The sequence below is a fragment of the Dipteris shenzhenensis genome, chromosome 14 (genome assembly GCF_047967505.1).
Source record: "Dipteris shenzhenensis isolate YYH24624 ecotype China chromosome 14, Dip_SZ_1.0, whole genome shotgun sequence".
NCBI lineage: Eukaryota > Viridiplantae > Streptophyta > Polypodiopsida > Gleicheniales > Dipteridaceae > Dipteris > Dipteris shenzhenensis.
Genome location: NC_141609.1, coordinates 19,326,958 through 19,353,265, shown reverse-complemented (window position 1 = coordinate 19,353,265; position 26,308 = coordinate 19,326,958). Strand labels below are relative to the sequence as shown.

The 26,308-nt window shown below is 44.6% G+C and overlaps 1 protein-coding gene across 2 annotated transcripts in view; it reads right to left on the bottom strand.

Moving 5' to 3' along the window:
* Nucleotides 1-26,308, bottom strand: part of LOC147894306 (thiamine pyrophosphokinase 1-like) — an 87,584-nt gene that overhangs the window by 22,112 nt on the left and 39,164 nt on the right. The window contains exons 5-7 of one of the 2 annotated variants that reach the window (XM_087385038.1): nucleotides 23,117-23,218; nucleotides 1,269-1,303; nucleotides 1,054-1,171 (exon numbers count right to left, since the gene is read on the bottom strand). In XM_087385038.1, the coding sequence (XP_087241164.1) occupies nucleotides 1,102-1,171; nucleotides 1,269-1,303; nucleotides 23,117-23,218 (207 nt within the window). In that variant the 3' untranslated portion in view covers nucleotides 1,054-1,101. Of the gene's footprint in view, nucleotides 1-1,053; nucleotides 1,304-23,116; nucleotides 23,219-26,308 lie in introns of both variants that reach the window. The other variant, XM_087385037.1, reaches the window with a different exon arrangement.

The following is a 26,308-nucleotide window of genomic DNA, read 5'->3' as shown; positions in this document are numbered from 1 at the left end:
CTGTATAAGAAGTTAGTTTTGTTTTGCTCAAGTCTAATACTTTAAAGGATTCTCCTTAACTAGATAAATTCACAAGTTGCTCCTCTATACTTGGATTCCATAGAGCAACGATACTTTGCTTCTTGTTGCCCCAAGTTATCAACTTAGATCCATTGTCAAAGCAATATAAAGATATTGACCTACTATCATCTCGACATCCAGACCAATCAATATCAATGGATCTTGACTTTTTCAAATCATTGCTTCTCCTATATTCAATTCCATGAGCCAATGCTCCCTTAACATATCAAGAATCCTCTTAGCAACTTGTTAATGGATTTCTTGAAAATATGCCATATATTGGAATATCAATGCAAGCTATGTTTGGTCTAGTTATAGTTAGATTTATCAGCCTATCCAATAGTTATTTGAATAAAGTTACGTCTACTCTAGGACTCCTTTCATTCTTCACTAATTTTTCTCATGGATTCATTGGATATTAATTGGCTTGCAATCCTCCATTCTAAATCTCCTTAGGATTTCATTTGCATACTTTGTTTGGCAAATAAATGTTTTATTTTGTCTCTCCAAACTTTAATTTCCGAAAAATAAAGCATGTAGCCAAGGTTTGTGTTATCTTTGGCCTTTTTTGTTAGATCCTTGTTGTTTCTAGTGATGACTATGTCAACAACATGCGACATGATAAAAATGTTCCATCTATCCTTTAGTACCAAGCACGAGGTGTGTGCTTTAATCCATATAAAGCTTTCTTTAATTTACAACACATTCTCTTTGGGTAGCCACGTCTAATTAATTAAACACATGCTAAACATTTCGAAGAAAATATCACATAAGTAATGTTTGATAAAACCACCATGCATAGAAAATTTCATGGAAGCTTGAAGATATTAATAATACTTGTCCACCCAAGAAAACCTAAAGGCCGATCTTGCAATTTTCTTTTGCACATATGATTGTCTACTATAATATATTTGATCAAGCACCTGGTAAATGATACTAATAAGTCAATGCCTTATTTAGGATAAGAGTGTCCATACTTAAGTGTTTACTTACCCAAATTCCATTTGAGACCAGTTGTCGTCGTGCTATTAGAAGGGCCTCTCAATGGTAGAATACCGCAATATGGACCTTCAATTGATGGATCAATAAGAATTTCATGCTTAAAATTTCTCTGAAGAAGAAAGGCCATGCTTTCATCACTTAGGATAATAATCCGAATTCTGGGAAATAAGTACAGAGCATTGATGTTGGCGAACTCATGATCTAACCTTCCTCCCAATCCACCGAGAACAATAAGTTTCACCTGTTTGCATACAAACTTACATCCTTTATTTGAGCATCAATAGAAACAGAGTTTAGATGACAAACATATGAAAATGGGAATACAAAAAGAAGTCAAATGACATAGAGAACCCAAATAGTTGTAAGAATGTTTGTAAAGATTCTTTTGTTTGTCTTCAATCTTGGTATGTGATCATCTATTAAGACCCTATCCAATTCTTTGCTCCCCTCTAGAAGTCCTAGCTGGATACTTTCCTGAGATCTTGCAAAACACACTTATGAGCCTTACCAAGCAAGCCAGGGGGACTAGTTGAAAAACCTATGACTCGTTTGACAAAGCTTTATGGGAAAACTAGCCAACAATAGCAACTGTGCACAGTGGAAGAAAAGATAGTGTAGGGTCAAAAATATGAAAGAAGCACACTGTAGGGTCAAAAACCCCATGTCTCGGTTGAAAATGCTCTATGGTAATGGCTGACAAATCACCAACAATAGTCCATACCTGGTGCAAGAAAAGAAAGTGAAGGATCAAAAACATGAAAAAGATGAAACAAAGGGAACAGGGGGAGGGTAAAAAGGAGAAGAGAAAAGGGGCATAAGAGTTTGAATCAAATAGAAGGAGAGAGAAGAATAAAAGTGACTCGAAAAAACAAAAACAAAAAAACAGCAAGGTGAAGAAAACGGAAACAGAGAGAAGAGAGATCGATCCTTGAATGCCTGCATCACACCATCAGCAACAGCCGTTCTGCACAGTTGCGACTCATTTTACAGCTGCCTAGAGCTGGTATCTAGCTGTATGACTCCATTTGGTGCTGTCTGGAACTGTCTGCTGTTGTTTCTTGCTTGTGCGACTTGTTTTTGGAGCATTGCAGAAACTTTTCCCTGCTGTGAGATTCAGATTGAAGCAGCTCTCAGCTCCCAGTAGCTGTCAAGCTTCCTTTGGATCCTCCTACAGCTATTTCTTGGCTGTGCAATTGCCTCTCTAGAGCCGATTTGTGCTGGTTGGCTACTGCAGCAGCATTTCTGAGCTGCTACTGTGATGTTTGCAGCTGTTCAAACTCCAGACCCACTTCAGTCCTTCTTGGGCTTTTTTTGCAGAAACACATGTCGAATTGTTTTTGTACAGGTTTTCTCAGTTTGCGAGCTCCTGCATCAGTTGTGAGGTTCAGTTTGGCTCTCTTTTGCTGACTCATACTGGTCGGAGCATTCAGCAGTGTTTTTGCAGCTGTTCAGACCCATGTCAAAGTAGTTTTGTGCATCCTTCTCGAGCTGTTGTGTGCAGAAACACGTTACACATGTCGAAGTGTTTTCGTACTGTTTTCTTAGTTTGTGAGCTCTTGCTCAGTTTGCAGGTTCAGTTTAGCTCTCTTTACTGACTCAGACTGGTTAGAGCAGTTCAGTAGTGTTTTACGCAGTTTTGAAACTCTCAGGAAGGAGCTGTGCAGTCACTTTTGCGTGTAGTGGACTGTTGCATCAATTTTTTGCAAAGAATTTGAGCTTGCCTTACCCTTTCTTTGGCACACTTGCTTTGGTGCCTTGTGTTTTCTTTGCAGCTCATTCAAGTTATTGAAATTATGCCAGCCATTGACCTTGTGTGGTCCGAATCAAACATTGCACTTGCCTAGTGCTGTCATTTAGTTCAATTAGCTTTCTTTGGGTTCTTTGCATTTGTGCCTGATCTGCAATGGTGCCAGGCAATGATCTTTTTGAGCCTTGGATGGTTGTTGTTGAGACATTTGATGCCACTCTCTATCAGCATGCTATTGGATGCCTGATATATCTATGTCACATGAGGCCAGATTGTCAGTATGTTGTTTCCCAGTTGAACAAATTCATGCATAGTCCCAGTACATAGCTTGGTAGGCTGTGGAGCTTGTATTCCGATACTTGTAAGGCACTCGAGTTTTGGTCCTTCTCTATGGCCATGATTCCTCACTTATCCTAAATGCTTTCATAGATAGGGATTGGGCAGGGTGTTATGGCACTAGAGTGTTGCACAGTGGCAATTGTTTTATGCTTGGAGCTTCATGCATTTCTGGTTCAGAAAAAAGCCGCCTACAGTTGCTATTTCTAGCTGTGAAGCTGAGTATAGGGCAGTGTTTACAGTCACAGTGGAATGTATCTGGCTAGGGAAACTAGGTCATTTCTCACTTTCCCTTGAAGAAAGGCTTCCAAACTCCTGGCAATGGATAGGGTAGGTCCTGAACATGTGCTTTGATACCACTCTTACGTTGCTAGGAAACAATGGAGCTGAGAAACTGATCTTACAAGCTAAAAAACGAGCTGTGTTATTGCAACAACACTCAAGTGTGCAAGTAGTACAATTGAAGTAATGGTACATCACTTTGAGATCTAACATGAGACTTGGGTCATGGAAGCATAAGACAAGTGCATATCCCCCATTGACAGTCTCTCTTTGACTTAGTAATATGAACCTCAATGTGCTTAGCACATGCATGAAACATTGGGTTGCATGCAATGGTAAAGCACTCTGACTATCACAGTAGCTATGGTAGGTCCAAGCCTTTGGCAAGCTTTACATTTGATTCCATTTGTTATGTGAGTTTGCCACTCCTTTACTTCCATAGATTGCTATATCCTCTAGGATGAACTTATGCAACCCAGTGCTTCATGTGCGTACTAAGCATTTTGAGGTTCGTTATTATTAAGTCAAAGAGAGAGACTGTCAACGGGGGATATTCATTTGTCTTATGTTTTGACACAAGAAAATGTGACCAATATCTTCACCAAGGTGCTTCCACGACCCAAGTCTCAAGCCTTTGGCAAGCTTTACATTTGATTCCATTTGTTATGTGAGTTTGCCACTCTTGTACTTCCATAGGTTGCTATATCCTCTTGGATGAACATGTGCAACCATGGCATAAGTTCTAGGTATCTCTGAGACGTTTCCAGGGTAACTTCACCCATACCACGAAGGGGAGTCTGATAGGTATTTTGCCCCTTGGTATGGCCTTGTAGGCTAGTGTGTGTGCTAGTCTGCACATTGTGCACTTTAGTTAATTAGCATGAATTCAACCTTATAACTTGAAAATTTGTCCCATGGGTCAACCGGGCTAGGCTTGAGGGTTAGACCTCAAAGTGATGCACCACACTTCACTTGAGTGCTACTGCAATAATAAAGCTCATTTTTAAGCTTCTAAGCTCAATTTCTCAGCTCCTTTGCTTCCTAGCAACCTAACAAGGATGGAGCACTTTCCTTGCCCCATACTATTTTTCACAATTGTTATATTTTTCTTGTTATATTCATAGCTTTTATAGAATCTCCAGCCAAGCAAGAGACATGCAACATGTGTAGCGGGGCACAGCTTGCAAATATCCAAAATCATTACTCTAGGCCATCCAGCAAACCAAGAGGCGTTCAACATGTATATTGGCACACACCTCGCATCAACCTCATGAGCCACATGTCTCATGGGGCTACACGTCTCTCATGACCTCATGCACTTCTAGTGCATGTGCTACTCTACTCTTTTCCATGAGTTTCTCCTTGATTGAGTGCTTCCTCTATTGTTGGTCCAGCCTCTTGCTCTAGTTAGTCTCATGTTCTTCTTCCACATTGTTTGCTTCCACTAGTTCTACATTGTGGTTCTATTAGTACTTCTCCTACTTTCACTTAGATTACCTCATGCTTCCATTGGTACTACATCCTGCTTTTCAAAGGTGCTACCTATGCTTCATTGATATTTGTCACTACCTCCAACTTCTAGTGGTGCACCCACTTGCTTTTGTTGGTGGTGCTGTCTCAAAGTTTCCACTATGGTTCCTCTTTCTTCTCTTCATGATGCCTCCTGCTCCCATTCTTGGTTGAGTTACATTGTTGCTTCTAAACCCATAATGGCCTATCATCCCATAGGCCTTGTAGACAATTTTTATTGCAGCTAATAGTTTCGGTGACTAACGGTTCACATAGCAAGACCATGAAATGAATAAGGTATAGAGTAATCTCTATGCTAGCAAATTACGAAAGGGTTTCATTTCTTTTCTTCTTTTTTTTGGCAAAAGATGACTTCATTAAGTATGAATGAAAGCCGCAAGAGCAAGCTCAAATGCGGGAGTACATCATGACATGCATGAAAGAAAAAACAGCTCAAAAAGAGCTAACAAAAATCCAAGGTGGAGGCTGAAAATGCCACCTCAACCCTGAAATAGTCTTAGAGAAGAAAGGAGATCCTCTCCAAACTCTGAAAATGGTACCTCCTGGTTGTAGCTGCTTTGGAGGATCCCTGCATGCTCGCCCAGATGGCCATCAGTGTGTGTAAACTACTCGGTGCTTTCTATCAATTCAAACAACGGATTTTGCAGAGGCGTTTGAATGAAATGATTGCGAGTTGCCAAACACATATACTTGAACTTAAGAGTTTGCAATTAAGCTGGAATTAAGACTTATACAGCTTAAACACAAAGTGACATCATGGGAAATCGCAATATGATTGAGGGGCCAAGACGCCCCCGCCCCCCCCCCCCCCTTATCCAGGCTCACTTTATTCTTGAAAATGGAGATACAAGACCAAGGTGCAATGCACCTTCCAAATTGAGGAACTCAGTGAAAACCTAGGACCTAGATACAAGACTCAAGAGCATATGTGCAAGGTAGACAACAAAAAGGAGGACTCCAAGCTCAGGTTTCATCTCTTGGCTTGCCCAATCCACAAGGAAGAAGCCTGCAACAATCACCACTTACATCCAACATTAGAGACAAGCACTAGTTTCTAGAAAGATAGTAGAAACAACATGAAATAGTGTTGTAAATGAGATAAACTTGACAATACAGGCTCCCTTCGTGACTTGACCCTTTTGTAGATGAAGTTCTTGATGCCTCTGAAGCTACCTTGGGTGAGGAGAGTGTGGAAATGGGGCTGGAATGAGAACAGCTTAGAAAAACAGCCTGTAGGCTAGAGAGAGAAAGCCTTTATGGAGTGATAGCTGTAGAGAGAGAGTGCCAATGCTGATCCCAAGGGAGGGGATGTAAGAGAGGAGCTGCTGCTGTTCCAGAGGTGCACAGAAAGGCAGATTTCTGCAAGGGAAATGGGCTGGAGCAGTAGAGAGAGAAATTTTGCAGTAGAGAGAGAAAGACTGCAGCAGAAGAGAGAAAGGGGCTATGGCTGCTCCAGGCTAGGAGAAGAAGAGAGGATGCTGCTGCTGTTCCAGAAGAGCTGAGAGGGGACAGATTTCTGGAGAGGAGGGGCTGGAACTGTAGAGAGAGAATGTGCTGCTATAGAGAGAGAAAGTGCTGCTGAGGTGAGAGAATGGCCTGGGGAGAAGCTGGCTGCACCCAAGGAGCTGGAGAGGTTCTGCTGCATCAACCAAAAGGAGAGAGAAGAAAAGTGACGAATTTTTCATGTAGGGAATGAAGGGAAGAGGCCGCCTTTTATAGGCTCAGCCCCTCCCCCCCCCAGGCTTAGAGTGGAAGGTGGACAGTCCCAAAGAGGACAGCCCACAACCTGCCCCAAATCTACCAGATTTGGGGCCAAACACTTGGCCTGCATGCCCTGCCACTTGCCATGCATGCTGCCACATGTGTGGGACAGGTGGACTGACCTGCCAGCTCAGATTCCATGTGGCAGTCTGCCACGTGTCACTCCCAAAAACCCTAAAATTTCAAAGTTGTCAGAATTCAATTCTAATCGCATCCACGGGTTCCTAACAGCTTGGACTATCTATTGACGTACTCTAAGGTCATAATTGAGCCATACTGAGCTCATTTTTTTGTCGTCTTATCTTGTATCTCCATTACTCTTGGCATGTTGCCAGGCCCACACCCAAAGCTCAGGAAACATTCTCTTGAATGGTTCCTAGGTCAGTATGCAATCTGTGCATTTGATTGGTCCCATGTTTGGGTACTCAGGTGGGGTGTGGTTTCCAGATGTCTCTCTCAAAGAGAGGCCATCACTCTTGTGGGTCACTAATGCCCATAACCCCAAGCAAGGGGGTCCACCCTCAAATGCTAGACCTAGTCCCCATTGTCTGTAACTGAACAGTAGGAAAACATTTCATTTCTTAATAAGCATACTATTGAAAAACAAAAAGAAATAGTACCAAGCAAGTGGATACATGTTGAAGCAGGATGACATTTCCTCCGTCTTTCATTCGGTTGTCCTCAACTGAAATGCTTCCTCATAAGCATCCGGGATTTCAGGACACTCCTGAAATGTAGCTCTGTCCACCCATTGGGCATCGGTGGTACATCTTGCGAGTCGTGCCTCGACGTCCCGTAGTGAAGTTATGCAGAATAATTTGCTCTGGGATCAACAAGATCTCAATGTCCTCTACTTCAGGTGCATCGTCCAGTGTGGGCTCTCTTGAGGTGGTTCCCCAATGAAGGGTTTCACCAAGCTTACGTGGAAGACATCGTGGATTTTCCAATGCTTTGGAAGTCTCAATCTGACTGAGACATCATTTATTACGTGCAACACCTGAAAAGGACCATAATATTGCAAGGATAGCTTGAAGTAGATGCGCTTTTTGCCTACTTTGGTTTTTAACCGGGCTTTCTCAAATTTCAATAAGACCCATTGGCCTTCTTTCACTGCAAACGCCCTCCGTCTTTTATTTGCAGCTGCTCTTTGTTTCTCCTGTGCCTTTTAAATGGCTGCTCCAACCGTGGCATAAGCAGAGTCATAATCCTCCACGAATTGATCAGCGGCAAAGATTTTCTCTTTTGTTTGCATGAGTGGAGTTGGTAAAGATCTACCATATACAATTTCGGAAGGAGCTTTTCCAGTGGAGGAATGAATTGTGTTGTTATAAGCAAACTCCAAAAGAGGAAGGAATTTCTCTCAAAAGGTTTGCTGGTCATGCACATAAAATTTCAGCAAATCCAAGAGTGTATTATTCGTAACTTCAGTTTGGCCATCCGTTTGAGGATGAAAAGCTGAGGAGAAACTAAGAAGAGTTCCAAGGTTCTCAAACAAAGCCTGCCAGAAGTTACTAGTGAACTTTGAGTCTCTATCTGATACTATAGACTTGGGCATGCCGTGGTGTCTAAAGATGTGTCTAATAAATAAATGGGCAGCTTCAGGTGCCTTGAGATTCTGTCTGCAAGGAATGAAGTGGGCTTGCTTGCTGAATCGATCTATTATCACCCAAATCATGTCATGATTTTGATTGGTCCTGGGAATTCTTGTAATGAAGTCCATGGTGATGTGTTCCCATGGTCTCTCAGGAATGGGTAGGGGCTGAAGTAAACCCTTTGGTTTTCCTCTCTCATACTTAGCTTTTTGACATGCGAGACAAGCTGAAATGTACGCAGCAGTGTCCTTTTTCATGTTAGGCTAGTAGAAAAATTTATCCATGGCTGAAAAAGTAGCCACAATACCCCTATGACCAGCATAGGGTGAATTATGGCTTTCCTCCATCACTTTAGATCTAAGCTGCTTTGTGATACATAGTTTGTTCTCCATGAATAAATAGCCATCCCTGATGTGGTAGGCATGATGGGTGCCTCCATCTTTCAAATGTGCCCATGGCTGAGCAAAATCAGCATCTCCCTCATAGAATTCTTTGAGGGCTATTAGCTCATCATGATAGGGAACTGAAATATGGTGAAGCCGTGGTCTACGAGAAAGGGCATCAGCCACTACATTCTCTTTTCCAGGAGTATACTGTATCTGAAAATGAAATGATTGCAGAAAGGTAGACCATTTCATATGTCTCTCTCTGATCAGAGGTTGAGTTAGAAAATATTAAAGACTTTCATGATCCGTTTTTACATGAAAATCTATCCCTAAAAGATAATGTTTCCAAAGTTTGAGAGCATGAATTACAGCTAAGAGTTCTTTTTCATAGATATCATAATGAAGTTCAGCATCTCTTAGCCGTCGGCTTTCAAAGGCCACACCATGACCATCCTGGATAAGAGAATCCCCAAGGCAATCGCCACTGGCATCAGCTGCTAGTAGGAATGGTTTCCTTAAGTTAGGAATGATAAGTACAGGAGCTGTAGTCAGGGCATGCTTTAGAGCATTAAAAGAGTCCTTTTCTTTTTGGGTCCATCTGAACTTCAGATTTTTCTTAGTGAGATCATGTAGAGGAGCTGCAAGTTCAGCAAAATGCCAAATAAACCTTCGGTAATATGAGCATAGGCCTAGAAAAGACCTTACCTCATGGATATTCTTCAAGTCAGGCCACTCTACAATTGTATGTATCTTGGCTGGGTCCATACGGACACCTTCTCGTGAGATAACGTGACCAAGATAGTGAATCTCAGGAAGAAAGAACTCACTTTTCTTCTCATTGATGTGAAGAGCATTTTCAGCTAAGATTTGAAATACAATCTTTAGATGCTCCTTATGCTCTTCCTCAATCTTGCTGAAAATGAGGATGTCATCAAAGAAGACGGCAATGAACTATCTATAGTTCCTGAACAACCTTTCCATCTACCGATTGAACGTGGCTGGGGCATTGGTAAGGCCAAATGGCATTACCGGTTCGGAAGGCTGTTTTATGAATGTCCTCAGGTACAACTCGTACCTGATGGTAGCCACTCTTAAGATCTATGCAGCTGAAAATTTCAAATCCTCCTAAACGATCAAAGATATCGTCTATACGAGGAATCGGGAAACGATTCTTAACCGTCTGTTTGTTTAAGGCTCTATAGTCTATGCACATCCTGAAGGTTTTATCCTTCTTTTGGACTAGTAAGACAGGAGAGCAAAAAGAAGAACTACTCGGTTGGATCAATCCCTTGTCCAAGAGTTCTTGGACTTGATTGAAGATTTCATTGTTAAGATTGACTAACTCTATATGGGGGTCTATTTGGAGGTGAAGACCCTGGAACTATGTCAATTTTGTGATCCACTGGTCTCTCAGGAGGGAGGTGACTAGGAAGTTCCTGAGAGAAGCAACTAGAGAATTCCTTAAGGAAATCTAATCTTTCTTTTGTGAGAGGATCTGACTTTTCTTCACTTGGTTGCTTATCGCGTACAAACACTAGAAAAGAACATACTCCTTTCTTAAGCAAATTGGGAGATCGTGCATGACTTACCATAGGAATGGTGTTTCCTGAAACTCCCGCTATAATGCTCACATCTCTACCCTTATGTTGGAGGGTTAGAATATTCTTCACATAATCGATTTGGGGGTTGACTTGTTTATGCCAGGGCATGCCGAGAATTACATCTGATCCTTGAAGTGGTGCCACCATGAAGGGTAGATGATCCAAGTACCCCTGGATGTGTACCCGAAGCTTGCCGATGATGGGGTATACCTTCTCTTCTTGGTTCTTGAAGGCTGCAGTTGCCTCCAAGGCTTCTCCTTTATCCTCTGGGGCTATCCCCAAGTTCTATGCCATGTCATGAGAAATAAAGTTGTGAGTAGCTCCACTATCGAACAAAAACAAAGCGGATTGATCCTTTACCTGACCCCATGTTTTCAACAAACTATGGGTGTCGTTTACAGCTCCCTTTTCTGGAGGTGCTTCCACCTTGTTAACTACCAAAACTGGCTTTTTGGGGGCTACTTCTTTGTTGCTGCTGTTTTTGGCAGCTTGAGGGCATTCGTAGAAGTTGTGGCCTCGCTCGCCACACTTGAAACACCGCCCTTCGGAGTAATACTTTTGCTTCTGTTGTGGAGACAATGAGCTGAAAGTGCGGGCTGCTTTCTTCGAAGGAGGCTGGCTGGCTGACTTTTGCTCTTTTGGTGCGTCCTTTGCTGTCTCCTTACCCTTTTGTTCCTTGGAAGAGGTTCCCTGGGACTTCCGCTTGTTGTTGCTGCCGTTCCGCTTATTGGAGAAAGACTATTTCTTCTCCACCTTCAAGGCGATGTTGATGGTGTCTTCGAGAGAAGTAGGAGTGGCAATGTCCACCTCATGCTGAACAACATACCGTAGGCCAGCAAAGAACTTCCTTTGCTGCTCTTTTTTATCCTTCCTACTGAATGCTTGAACTTTTAGCAAAGTATCCCAAAAAAGATCAACATACTCACTGACTTTCTCTTCTTGGCGTTGGCGGAGGATGTCCCACTGCACCATTGTATCTCTCTTAGACTCCTTAGGCAGGAAGTGCCTCATCAAGTTCTTCTTGAAGCGCTTCTAGGTGTGGGCTTGCTATCCAATGTTGACCATAGCTGCCCACCAGAGTGAAGCACGGTCTTGCATGTGCAGGACGGCAAACCGGATCTTCGCCTTGTCTTCGTACTCGTCTCCCTCAAAGAAATACTCGAGGTCTCGGATCCAGGCCAGCAAGACCTCGGGCTTGTCCTCTCCCTTGTACTTGGTAAACTTGAAGAGCTTATCTCCAAAAGGTACCTTATGCTTTGCATACCTTCGTCTCCGTGGACGTCTCGAAGGAGATGGACTCCAATGACGCCGTCTACCTCGAGGAGGGGAAGAAGAGGATGATCTTCCCTTCTTGTTGGAGTTGGTGTTGTCCGCACGGTTTCTTCCTTGGGATTGGGGCCCTATGTCATGAGTTTCTGCTTGGTTGCTTTCCAGCACTTGAACCTGTTGAGCAATGTTTGACAAGAGAGCACTTAACTCATGCAAGTTAGGAGGAGGGTCAGGTCCATTGGCTGCCAAGACGACAAGATGACTCAATCAAGGAGAGACTCAACAAGAGAAAGCACAGAGTACATGACCACTGCCTAAGCTCTGATACCAAAGGTTTATTTGGCATTTTGCTGAACTTGCAGCTCCTCTACATGATGCGCATCAGACTCCACTTTGCATCTTTTCCCACTGCATGTTATCGGTGCCGACAGGTTGGTCATTTTGCGCGTGCTTGCCCTTCTACATCCAGGCCCAGTCCTCCTGCTCCTTCTTCAGCTGTCAAGGTTACTCTCCCTTCTCCTCCGGTTTCTGCTAAGGCTTTTTTGGTGAAGCCCTCTACTGCTCCGAAGCACTACTGGAGGAAGGTTGATAAATCACAGGCAAATCTTCCTCTTGCTGAAGAAGCTCAGGATTGCACCCTTGTTGAGCACCATTAGTTTCCTTCTACTCAGGATATGGATGTACCCCTTGCAAAGGGCATTTTACAGGATGATATGCAGGCTCTCTCTCAGGATGTTGCCTCTGCTCTTACTCAAATTGATCCTCCGAATGAAGCTCAAATGCTAATCCCTGTTTTATCAGCTGCAGCTTCTTCATCGGAAGATACGGATGTTGATTTAGCTTCTCTGCCTTTGCTGCCTGTGCCAGAGCTTTCTTCTGTCCGGGATGCAGAAGTATCCTTTTTACTGGAATCTTTTCATCCCATGTTAACAACAGGTTTTTGACCCTCTAATTAAAAAGTTTCGCGTACCAGCCTATATCAAGAAGAATCACAAGGGCAAAAAACAGCTTGTTTTTATTGATGGTGTGGTTTCATCACTGCATCAGTTTTTACAGAGCAACAACTTGAAGCTGGAGGATGCCGTGTTTGATCCTCCTCCAGCTTGATATGTCACTTTTACTTGGCTACCTCATGACTTTTGCTCTGAGGTTTTACTTGTAAAACTTTTTTTCTTGTACTTATTGGTGGGTTTTTACCTCTTTTGAGGTTTCCCAAACAGAAATATAAAGATTTCACTTTAAAAAAAGTGTATAATATCAATCCATATACTGGCCATAGATTGGGACGGGTGAACCTATGAAGCCTCAATCACCTCCGTACATCTAACCCTCCAAATATGCCATGCTGCAATGCTAGCCAGAATCTCCCAAGATGTGTCTACTGAGGCATGAGCAGCTCTGAAAGGAGTGAAGAGAACATCTTGGAGAGAGCATGACTCCACAGATCACGAAGAAGGGTGCTCTTAGGAATATGCAAACAATCTTGGTAACACTCTTCCAGATCGTCCTCGCCTGTCTGCACTCCCAAAGGCAATGCTGGACTGACTCGACTGCTGCGTGGCATAGAGGACAAGTAGGGTCAGCCCCGAACCTGGATCTCCACAGGTTCACTGCAATCCCTCCATGAATAGAAAGCCAAAAGAAAAGAGTGATCTTTCTATTTCTGAGGGATTTCCAAAGCCGCCTCCAAATGTTTTTCTGCACCTCTGCAGAAATATGAAAACTATCCCAATAAGGAGCTCTGGAGGGCCTCTAAGCTGAAATCTCCTGGCATTTCTAACTGTGTAACGAAAGAAGGGGATGCTCTTCTCTCGGTGCCTTTCATCAACACCCGTCCCCGAAAAAGCTCCCAACCAAGTGGACTTTTGTGATCGGTAAGTCATCTGTATCTATACACTTTGCTGGTATGGCTGCCTCTATTTGTTGCATCCTAACTGCACTCCCTCTGAGGTGGCCAACTGATAAGAGTCTCTGATCTTTTGTAAGCTGTCTAAAAACCTTCCGGGCACCTAAAGTGGAAGCAGGTCCACTCTCTCATCTAGACCACTTCATATAAGTGACACACCCAGTGATCTACCATGCTCATCCAATATGGATTCATCCCACATAACTGGCTGCCTGTCTATTTGTTCGCGAGCGAAGGGCGTAACTCTCCGAAGAGTGTCTCTGAAGAAGCTGTCCCAAGCTTTCAGAATGGAAGCCATGAGAGGGGAAGAGGGAGATCTAAGATGGGCTGAAGTAAAAATCCATTTGGAGCTGTCCATCCAATCTCCCCTGTGAGGAGTACAAGACTGAATGCTGCGTAGGAAAAAATCTTTCCAAGGCTCTTGTCCAGGCATCAAACCTCTCACAACAAATTTGCAGAGCAAGGCCATACAAGACAAAGTTCCACGTAGAGAGAGAAGATGACACAGGATGGAAAGGGGAGGTGCCATGTAGAGAGAGAAAGTGATATCGGGGTGGAAAGACAAGGTTCCACGTAGAGAGAGAATATGACACCGGGGTGGAAAGGAGAGGTGCCATTTAGAGAGAAAGAAAGAAAGAAAGTTTATTAAAGTCTTCGGGAGACCGTGAAGGTCTATGAGACTAAAGATAACTGATACAATGAGCATAACAATGGCGGTCTCAAAACGGGCCAGCCAACCGTTTCTACAAAAAAGAGAGAAAGTGACATCGGGGTGGAAAGACAAGGTTCCACGTAGAGAGAGAAGATGACACCAGAGTGGAAAGAGGAGGGATCATTTAGAGAGAGAAAGTGACACTGGTGTGGAAAGACAAGGTGCCATGCAAAGAGAGACGATGACACCTGGGTGAAAAGGAGAGGTGCCATTTAGAGAGAGAAAGTGACGCCGTGTGGAAAGACAAGGTGCCACGTAGAGAGAGAAGGTGACACCGTAGTGAAAAGGAGAGTCCTCATTTAGAGAGAGAAAGTGAAACCGTTGTGGAAAGAGGTCTCATTTAGAGAGAGAAGGTGACAGTGGGTGAAAGGGGAGTTCTCATTTAGAGAGAGAAAGTGACACCGGCGTGGAAAGAGAAGGTCCCATTTAGAGAGAGAAGGTGACAATGGGGTAAAAAGGGGAGTTCTCATTTAGAGAGAGAAAGTGACACCAGGGTGAAAAGAGGAGATGGCATTTAGAGAGAGAAAGTGGCACTCTGTGTAGAAAGAGAAAGTAATGCCGGGTGGAAAGAGAAGGCAACAATGGATATACAAGGGCGAGGAGGGTATTTCCTTATTGAACATGGTACTTCTTGACTCGTGACTAGTTCACTAGTGCACGTGTGTTCCAAAGTGGCCAAGTAAACGTCTCCAATTGGGATAAGCCTAGCTATGAAAAATGGTCATGTCCTTCCACTTACAAACTTAGGTTTGTGTTTGAGAAACTTACTCGAATACAACAGTAACAAATCACCAACTTTCAACTCCCTCTTCTTCCTGAGGTTTCGATCATGCCATGCTTTCTGTCGTTTCTGCCACACTTCTTCAGCGAAGATTGCTTCACGTCGATGCTCTACCAATGCCTCCAGATCCCACAAGCATTCCATCGTACAAGCTTCGAAGTTGTCATCCTTGTCCGGAAGCACCCGATGGGTGTCAAGATGAAATTCATAAGGCATGGCGGCCTCCAGGCCATAGACCAGCTCGAAGGGTGAATACCTACTCGCCTTGGTACGCCGTTCGGTAGGCGAATAAAGCACCTGGAAGTATGTCATCCCAATCTGTTAAACCACTGAGGCAAAGATGATGCATGATAAGGCGCTCCTGTATCCAAGCATCTGATGGTCGTCCCTGCTCCTTCCTCTGCAAGGCTACCAACTGCCGGCGGATACCAATCTCCCGCCTAAGTACCTCACCTCGCCGAGCACTAGCGACAGAGTGATAAAAGTCACTGATACTGGCAAGTGTTGTAGCCACATGTGAAGGAACAGCCATCCCCCCCTGCAAGTGAGAAACTTAGATCTCCAAGACTGCCTTTGTGAGAGTCTCATCCGTATATAAGGCATTGGGGATCCTGATACTGTGAGACTGTCCTCTCAGATGAGGCTCTGAGATAGACAAAACTACCGGAAAATGGTCGGAGGTGGAAACACCAGGTGCAATGCAAACTGTCCCCCTTCTATCAAGAGCCCAGTCATCCACATAGAATCTTTCAATCCGAGCATGGATACGCATCTGCACCCTGCGGTTCGACCATGAAAACAAAAGTGACTGAGACTAAATATGAAATGCATCGTCAGACCAAACATCTCTGCCACTGAACCTGAACAAGAAGGCATCCCAAGCTGCTCTCTCGAGGGAATGAATACCACCTTCTCTGCCCCCTTGCTTATCGGATGGTGCCTCAACCATGTTGAAGTCACCTCCAATAATCCACGAATCTGCAATGTCAGCCCACGAGAGCAACTCTTTCCAAAAAAGAACACGGTCCCCTCTGTTGTTCGGAGCGTAGAGGTTGAGGAAACCAACCTTACGTCCGTCAATCAAAAGTAAAATCCACTGGGCCCTGGAGGGGGTGATGGTACCGTGTCCAATGACCAGAGGGAGAATAGAATCTAAAAATGATATGCATGTACCTCCTCTAGTTCCCGAGGCAGGAAGCCAAAAAGTCCGGCCTGAAAACAGCTTACCTGACTTGGAGCAATCTTTGGCATCCAGTTTGTGTTCCTAAAGAAAAAGAATGTCTAAGGAACCACTTGACACACCTGGATGAAGCTAATTTCTGATCAGCTATTTGCGACAGCGATGAGGGATGCCGCCCAATCCCTATATATTGCAGCTGGCTATCCTCATCGGCGGGAGGAAGCGGGTTGGAATACCTTACCCGACCTGGTGGCAGAAAAAGAAAAGAACCCTCCACCGGAGCTGTGACCTCCTGTCATACACACGAGGTCCAAGGGGAGGAAAGTCCACAGGTGAGAGAGAGAAAGATCTCTCAATAGGGATGCCGATAATTGGCTCTCTCAAAGTGAAAGGTACAAAATCATCATCCGGGAGGTCAGAGAGGTCCTCAAGAGCGGAAAAGGAGTTCTGTTGAGCCAGTCCTGGGGAGGGGGTCCGAAGGATTCCTACCGAAGCAGGAAGAGAATGTAAGACCCCCTTCCCTCTATCCACGGAAGGAGGCACCTGTACTAGGTCCTGATCAAGAAGTGCTGCGGACGAGGTGCCAACAACCAGGGCTACTGAGGGAGGTACAACCTGATCCTGGGGTGGAGTGGAAGAAGGCTCCTGAACACTAGGCTCCAAGGCGTTTGCCTCTCGAGGCTCCAAGGGGGATGCCTCCGAAGTGGTGGAAGTATGATCTGAAGTAGAGGGCCTAACCCACCGTGGGCCAGAGGTGGTGCGGGGTGCAGGAGGGACTCGAGCAACCCTAGGAGGAGAGGGAGCTCATGTCTGAGGCGCTGCCTGTGGAGCGGTAGGTCCTGCTCATGCTCTCTGTCGTAAGCTAGTACAAGCTGATTGCTTTATGGGCCTCTTTTTCTTCTTTGGGCAATCTCTGGCGAAGTGCCCCGAGGATCTGCAAATCCTGCACTAGTCTTGCCGACCTGCAACCTCAAATCTCTGGCGGATGAATGACCCATCGGGTCGCTGTAGCATGATGTGGTCATCTGAAATATTGGGTACCCCATCCATCCTGACCACCTCAGCAGCCGAAGAGGGCTCGCCAGGAAGAGGGGGGATCTATGCTACCACACCAAACCTTTCGCCAATAACTGAAAGAAGCCGGTGATAAACTGAGGGGAGACCAGGGAACCTGATGAAAACAGAAACTCCTTGCTTGTCCTCTTCAACTGGGTCAAAGCCCAGTTGAAAGGGAAACAAAAAAATCCTTCTATAGCCTAGAAATAGAAACCCATCCTGTAGCAAGTCTCTCGTGACGTCCGAGGAATCTAGGCACACTTAAGAAACCTCGTCCCAACAACCGAACATCCTTAAGGTGGGGGAAGAGCTCCTAGGGAAGCGCCGCAAGCATCCAATCTCTAGCTTGTGATTTAGAGGGGTGTGAACCAAAGATGCGTGCGAAGAGAGTCATGGAACACTCATGCTCCAAGTCCTTTTGCAACTGCTGCAGCTTGTCTTTTGAAAATGTGACGATTCTCGCGGCCAGTTTGTGCGGTAACGGATTGACTGAATGGGTGCACATTCGTCAATCGAGGTGGGAAAGGCCGACTCAAACACACCCAAAAAAAAAACTCTGTCCGCTTTCCTGATGCCCAGGAGACCCCCAAAAAACGGGGGTACACCTGAAGGGAGAGGGTGAAGGAAGGAGGGAGAGAGAGCAAGTCAGAAGAAGAAGGGGGTAGGTTGAAGGAGGAGGGAGGTTGAAGAAGGGGGGAGCTGGAAGGGGGGAGAGGGAGGGCAGCAAGGGAGAGAAGGGAAAGGGACAGCATGAGGAGAGGGGAAGGAGTGAAGAGGAGAGAGGGAGGGGAGGAGAGAAGGAGGGGGGGAGAGGAGGAGAGGGGAGGGGGGGGGAGAGAGGTGCAAGCAGCAGTGCGGGGGGGGGGGGGCAGCAGCGCGGGGGGGGCGGCGCGGGAGCAGCAGGGGGGGGGGGCAGCATAGGCAGCAGCATGGGGGGGGGCAGCGCACGCAGCAACGGGTGGGGGGTATAGAGAAACGATAGAGAAACCATAGGGTTTGCAGTGGAGCGATCAGAAAATAGACAATACTCAGATACAACTGAAGAACGGAACTCAGAAAACATAGTGCCTGTCGGTAATATGAAAAACTGAATACAAGAACCTCAAGCCATCGTGTCTGAAGGACCGTGGCTGAGGTGAATCTGTAGAGAGACAGTAGAACAGATAGCCACAGAGGGAGCGTCACGCAGTCCTCCGTGTAGCTCAATGATGACGAGGATGATGGGAGCTGGAGCTGCCCTTGGAGATGGCTGAAACCAGCATGCTCTGAGGAAGGAACCTTCAGGCTATCTGGAATAGCAATAGGATGAAGAAAAGGAACTGATCTAGGGCAGAAGGAGCTGTTATGTAGCAGAGGAGCAGAAGGGGACAGATCTGGAGTAGGATGGGACAGATCTGGAGTAGAAGGATCTGATCTGGAGAAGAGGAGCAGAAGGGGACAGATCTGGAGTAGGATGGGACAGATCTGGAGCAGAAGGAGCTGAGCTGAAGTAGGGGAGCAGATCTGAGCAGAGGAGCAGAAGTTGGGAGCAGATCTTGGAGTAGAGGATGAAGCAACCAGGAGGCATGAAGGAGAGGCAGGAGAGGGAGACAGCAGAGGAGAGGTAGATGGAGCAGGCGGGCCTGCAGCAAAAGATGGAGGAGATGAGGATCAGCTGCAGGTCCTGTCCTGTCCAGGAAGAGTGAAAAAGAAGAGTGAGGGCAAAGGCCTCTTATAGGCCAGACCTAGCTGGTCGGCCAGCTGGTCGGTGGGCCTGCCAGCTGGTCGGCCAGCTGGTCGGTTGGGCCTGCCAGTTGGTCGGTGGGCCTGCCAGCTGGTCAGCCAACTGGTCGGCCAGATCTGGTCGGCCAGACCAGCTGAACTTGCAGGCCATTTGTTTGGCTGAGAGAGCTGGCCTTTTGGCTGGCCTGTAAGCCATTTGATTGCCCCGTAAAGTGGGAATTGCTTAGTTGCTTAATACCCCCTCTCAATTGCCAATTTTGAGGGGCAAATATTGTGTGCTTGGAGCTTCGTGTAGGGATGTCGATGGTGGTAGAGGTGAAGTGTCATGACCCCCTCTTTCGAAGGAATGGGGAGTGTCAAGCCAGAAACCTAGAAAAGGAGGGAGGGATAGTAGTAGAAGATGGAGGTAAGAAAGGAAGGGAGGGATGGCAGTAGAAGATGGAGTTCTGAAAGGGAGGGAGGGATGGGAGTAGAAGATGGAGGTCTCTCCCTTAGTGCGCAGCGGAATGAAGAGGAAACTGATATGTTCATAGGAGTGATGCTCCCTGTACCTATGGCCTCCATGAAGAAGCAGAATCTTTAGATCACCTGAGATCTGGGGTCTTTAGATCACCATGGCTCTGATCTCCATGGCTCTCATCACCATGGCTCTGATACCATATAGAGAAACGATAGAGAAACCATAGGGTTTGCAGTGGAGCGATCAGAAAATAGACAATACTCAGATACAACTGAAGAACGGAACTCAGAAAACATAGTGCCTGTCGGTAATATGAAAAACTGAATACAAGAACCTCAAGCCATCGTGTCTGAAGGACCGTGGCTGAGGTGAATCTGTAGAGAGACAGTAGAACAGATAGCCACAGAGGGAGCGTCACGCAGTCCTCCGTGTAGCTCAATGATGACGAGGATGATGGGAGCTGGAGCTGCCCTTGGAGATGGCTGAAACCAGCATGCTCTGAGGAAGGAACCTTCAGGCTATCTGGAATAGCAATAGGATGAAGAAAAGGAACTGATCTAGGGCAGAAGGAGCTGTTATGTAGCAGAGGAGCAGAAGGGGACAGATCTGGAGTAGGATGGGACAGATCTGGAGTAGAAGGATCTGATCTGGAGAAGAGGAGCAGAAGGGGACAGATCTGGAGTAGGATGGGACAGATCTGGAGCAGAAGGAGCGGCCATCATGGAGCATGTGCCAAAATTTTTAGATTTGAGAGATCAACTTAACAGCATTGATGAGATCATTGAGGACAAGAAATCGGTCTCACTCACTCTCAGTTCGGACAGGTGTAACAAAAGCCTTGGGTTCACGAAACCAATGAGACACCTCAGAATTTTCTTTCATGAGAAAGACCCATGTGAATCAAGAGAAATCATCTATAAAGTAATGTTCATGGATCCACAAACATCACTATGCACAAGCTGCAACCTTTGTGTCACCCACTTTTTTTGTAAAAGAACCTTTCATTAAGAAGAATGTACATTAATAGCTGTCCCAAAGTGGGACAGCTACTACTCAGATACTCCCAATCACTGATAGTGTGCTATTGCAGTGGCACGGAATCGTGTATTTCATGCATGCATGAAACACATTGAGATCCATTATCCTTATGTCAAAGAGAGATCAGTTTGATCTGCTATCCTACACAAACCCAAGGTCCTATCCAGAGAAACATTTGAAGCTTTCTGAAAGCTTTGGGCTTACTTTGCTAAGCTTTCTCCATCTCCAAACTTCCACAAGTGGGACTAGGGATAGAAGGAGAGCACAGATAGCAAGTCAAAGAGAAGGGGAAAGGAGAAGGCTGCAGGAGAGTGGGGCAGCACAAGCTGGGGTAGGGCAGCAAGAGTAGGTGTGTCAAGAGACGAGAGAAAGCAGACATGAGGGTAGAGAGGGGAAGGTTGCAGGAGAGACCGACAACACAAGGAGGAGCAACAAGAGAGGGGAGACAAAGAATTAGTTCAAAACAAATGTGAATGTCTTTTTTTTTTTTGGAAGGAAAAAACATTTTTTTTATTATGTCTCAAAAGACAAGATATAACCATGTCAAGTTCCCTTTACACCTGGTTCAACTAGTAAACAAAAGAAGAAGAAAACAAAAGAATCAACCATAACTTTTCGAGGTTTGCTTAGATCATTTCGAGGTAAAAAGCAATTTTGTTGTTCAGAAGATAAGCTACGTTTTTCTCTTCTACATCGAAGGAAAAAGCTACGCCGTTTAGCTGTTGTGAGCGTCGGGGTCCCTGGCGGACTGTCGTTTTTTTAAAAACAATGATTGACCAAAAAGTAGAGAAGCAGCCTTCATAAGCTGCAAAACTAGCATCACATTTGCCTAACACTTCAGAGATTGTGGATTATGTTTGGAATTTAGGTGAACAGCTTTTATGTTAGAAGAATTGAAGTCTACCAGTTGTAGTTTTATAGGCTGTTTAAGAGTAATTATCAAGCTAGCTTTGTTTTTTGAGTTTGTCATGCAGTTAGATCGATTCAGTTCGCATCACATAGTTGCTGTCCCAGGACTACCTGCAACCTCCCAAAGCTTGCTCCCATCTCTTCACCTCCTTGCATCCCTACAACCTCCTTGCTGCCTACTCTCTCTCGTGCAGCTTCTGTTCCCTGCTCTTCAAGATCTTTGTTGTTGTGATCCTCAAAATCTCTCTTCCTCTCTTTTGCTACACTTTCCCTCCCCCTCCTCTCATGCTGGTGCTCCCGATTTACTCACTCTTTGTCATAGTTCCAAACATACAGAAAATGTAGCAGATGTTCAAAGAATGTTAAGTATACAAGCTTTTGCTACGTTGCTCCTACGTGCGTATCATGTTTTCATATGTGACACCCCCAAAGGACAAAAAAACCCTAGAAATGCCATAAGTGCCAAAACTCCCATTGTCCATGACTTCAATTTGTAAAATGCTACAAACAAACCATTTGATGATTCAAATTGTATAAATCATGAAGCATTTATGAAATGGCAATCATCAATCATCAGTGTCATTTGAAAGCTGAAGATGAAACCTCTATAACTGACTTTTGCAAACATCTCGAAGAGAAAACGTTCACATTTGTAGATCATACATCAGTTATAGACTACAGTTCTATTGGTTTAACTTTAGAATCCTTGATCAAAGCCTTGCCATCTTTGTAGACAGCCCATTTGCCTTCTTTCTGGCCGCCTTCACCTTTGCTAGTTCTGAGCTTTTGTTCCTTAGCTGATTCTTTGTGATTTCCTCTGCAATCCAAACATGTAGACCTTCCAAATTATTGGATTGTCTAAGAACTTGTGCTCTTTTAGCCCTTGACTCGAAGGTAAGAATTCCCTGCGTTGAGCTATCTCAAAGTTGAGATCAGCCAAATCAATGTTTGGTAAAGCTTTGCTGAGTTTTTCACGTATCTCTTCCCAAGAATCCTCTACTGCATTCCAATTGTCTGGTAGTCCTCCAATCTTGAGCTTCTTTGAGTTAAGCAACCTTTCAGCTTGCTTCTTTACTTCCTTCTGCAGTCATGTAGAGTCTAAGGAGTTCTTTACTTCTCCTTTGATCTCTCCCTTGAGATTCTCCTTGAGCCTTCTTATCCATCTCTTCAATTTTTGTCTAGATACTAATTCATCATCTAAAACTGAAATGGGAGTTGGCTTGTTTAGCTCCAGCTCATTCACTTTCACTATCTCCTCTAGATCCTGAAATTTTTGTTTCAATTCATTGTTCTCTTTCTTGAGCAAGAGAATCTGCTCTTGGAGAAGAAGCATGACCTCATTTTTCCTTGCTTCCTGAATAAGAGCTACTACCTCCCGTTTTCTACACCCTGTCTTGGGATTGGCAATACCATTCTTCAGGGATAAAAGAGGTAAGAAAGACAGAAAAGTTGCACGCAAAGCACAGATAGCTTTAGAACAGATGACTGAAAGAAGCCAATTACCACATCATTCATTTTAATGATGACTTATTATATTCCTCAATTCAAGAAGGTTTTACTGATCCTATTACCACAATCTTTTCATATTGTTTGGGTACTCTGCAGGAGGAGGAAATCCAGATAAGTTTTTTAAATGTTAATGTCCTGCATATGACATAGTGCAGTTTTCGTAGAGAAACCGGTTACAAAATGAATGAGAAGTCATCATGATCCAAATTTTTGCATTAATACATAATAAATATTGTGTCTTTTTGCAGTATACAAATTTGCACTGAACAACACTTACATGCTCTTCTTGAATGATTGGGATTGCATCTTTGAGATAGGATACGCATTTATGAAGATCTGTAGTGTCTTGATCCTGCGCATCCCCCAAAATTTTTGTACCCTGTATGAGCAGATTGATTATCAATTAGTCAAGGCAATATCAACGCGTTACACTCTAGAGAACCATATCTCATACTCACGCCATTATCAATATGTCTGCTTCTCCTCCATTTCTTTTAGATTTTGTGTGTTGTTTATGCAAGACCTCATCAATCAATCAACTGGCAAACTTTCATCATGGCTATATAGATAGACGATCGTGATAAAATAAAGTCCTACCATACATAAAGTTCTGGAAAATGTTCTTTTTGTTGAAGATTCATTCTTATACCATTATCATGAATGCAACAATTTCAACTTTGGAGCATAAGATCCAGATTTGGAGTGTTTCACCTTCGCTGCTTTTTCATACTTGAAGCAGGTTGTGCATCTTCGATCAGAGGCAGATTAGAATATTGCAAGCATAGCGCCATGTGTTGCAGGACATACTGCAAAAATACCCAATTGCCGAGCACACTGAAGCCTTTCACCGACATCTATACAATGCACCCAAGAGAATACACAGAATCAACCCCATCTTTTCCATTGGCATTGGCATGACTACCCATTAGGAGCGTCAAGGGATGGTTTATCCCTACTATACATGTTCACCAGATCGGATGCATGACTAACGGGGGTGAGGGTGACAGTGACACTTGTCCGATGCAGGACCATAGCTCGGAGACCGTACCGGACCACACATACCTACAGCCGCCACAACACTCTATCACAAACTTTATGCCACCGCAACCTCATATATCCTTGGCCCCCACAACACTCTATCACAAACTTTATGCCACCGCAACCTCATATATCCACCAACCTCACTACCACACCACAGCTCTCATACGGAGATTTTCTCTTTTCATGTATTGGTGTCTTCATGATTATGATTATGGCTATGTTCTATTCATCTTGGGTGTTGATGCCCATTTCGAGGCTCCACCCTTTCAGCTCATTGTAAAAGGTTCTTTCAGCCTCATTTAGACCCTTTGGTCTTTCAAAGACTTTTAATAAACTTGCTTCTTGATTTCTCTCTAGTCTCTGGTAGAATAGCTATCATTCGGTTAATGCTCACAGCCTAAATCTACGCACCATTGGCAAGTGAAGCGTGTCTTCAAGTACCTCAAAGGCACTCAGCATTTCGGCCTTCTTTATGAGGCCAATTCTTCACTTGTTATGCATGGATTCATTGATAGTAATTGGGCTAGCTGTGCGGACACCCGTGTGTCACATAGTGGCAACAGTTTCATGCTTGGTACTTCATGCATCTCTTGGTTCAGCAAATGATCTCCGTTCTTCTCTGAGTCTTCTTGAGGGTTGAGGTGGCATTTTCAGCCTCCACCTTGGGATTTTGTTAGCTCCTTTTGAGCTGTTTTTTTTATCATGCATGACATGATATACTGCCGCATTCGAGCTTGCTATTGCGGCTTTCATTCATACTTAATGAAGTAATCTTTTTGGGGGAAAAAAAAAAGAACATCCCTATAGAGGCTACCCTTTACATCCGCAAGCGTGGGACATATTTGCTGATTTTAGTCCTTTATGTGGATGACATGCTTGTGATTGAGACACATGCTAAGCAAATTGCAGATTTTAAGCTTGATTTGCAGAAGACATTTGCTATGTCTGATCTTGGTCTTTTGCACTACTATTTGGGCATCCAATTTTCTAGCAGTGAGGGGGGCATTTTGATGTCACAATCCAAGTATATTGGACAGCTTTTGCAGCGTTTTCAGTTTGAGGATTGCAAAAGCCAGTTTTCTTGAAGAGCTAGTTGGATCTGATAAAATCTCCATCACTCAAGGATTCTCTTTGAATATGATAGACACCGAGTCTAGGACCACAAAGGACCCTTTACCAGAGAAGACAATGTAGCTCTTAATTTCTTCAAACGCTTTCCAAAGAGATTGCCGCAAAGGGCTCCCTTTGGTGCTGCAAGGCCACTTTCACTGCTATAGGTCATAACCCAGCTTGGTGAGCATGGAGGAAGGGTCCCCTAATGTCATTTGTGTCTTGCTCTGTATCTCTGGCTTGGGTCCTCGCAGACGTCGTCTCCATGAGTCTTGCTGCTCGGTGCTATTTGGCTGGAAAAACTCAGTAATCATGCCCTGAGTGGAGTCTCGCAGTAAACCTTGCTCTCGCATAAGTGCCCTAAGCAACCGCTCCCTGTGTCAGAAAATCTCATGGATGAATGCCGCTAAGCATCTCTGATATGGGTAGGACACGACATTGGATAGGGGTAGTACATAGGGCACCTGAAAGCGAAATGCTCCTCTTACTCGATCTCATGAAGATCGCATAGGGTGCAGGTACAACCCTCTCTAGGTAGGCTCTCCACCTGAACACTCAGTGTGTATTCTTAGCAAGCGCGAGATGCACAAGCTAGATTCCAACACATTGAAGATAGAGGTCATGTTTGTAACTTGGATGTTAATTTTGTGGGCCTAGTTGTTAGAAAACCCTCCACCCTTCCGATGTGTATTACCTTTGTGGATGATGGGCCTTTATGTCCAATATGCCAAGATCACTTTGATTCGATGGCCGGATACTATGCACTCTCATGCCACCATCGGTGTCACCTGGTATGCCTGGAAAATACATTAAAGGTCAAGAGTGCATGTCCATTTTGTAATGCTCCTCAGGTCAAGCAATTGTACGACGTTCTTAGCATCGAAACAACATTTTTTGCAAATCCTCAGTTGCGAAGACTCTAGTTCCCATATAGGTTCTATGACATATATTGTAATGACATATATCAATCTGGAGTTAGTGTGATGACATGTAGAACTGCCTGATCAATATCCTCAAGAAGTGGGGAAGATGGATCCGTGTGTATCCTCGCAAACTGAGGAAGCCCTTTGCTGAAATCCGTAGGCAATGGTCTCTATAAAAGCTGAGCTTTAGAGGAAGCTCACGAGATGCCAACCAAGACTTGAATGTGTGTAATTGTGAAAGATCCTCTCGGATGACCTGGTTCACCTCGTGATATGTGCGTGGGATTAAGGGGGACTCAATGCTATACTGGAAGGGAGGTAACCTGTCTATGTGGAGCCCTAGGCTCGCAAACCATCTGCTTGTACGTGCATACCAATACCTCTGATCACCCTCT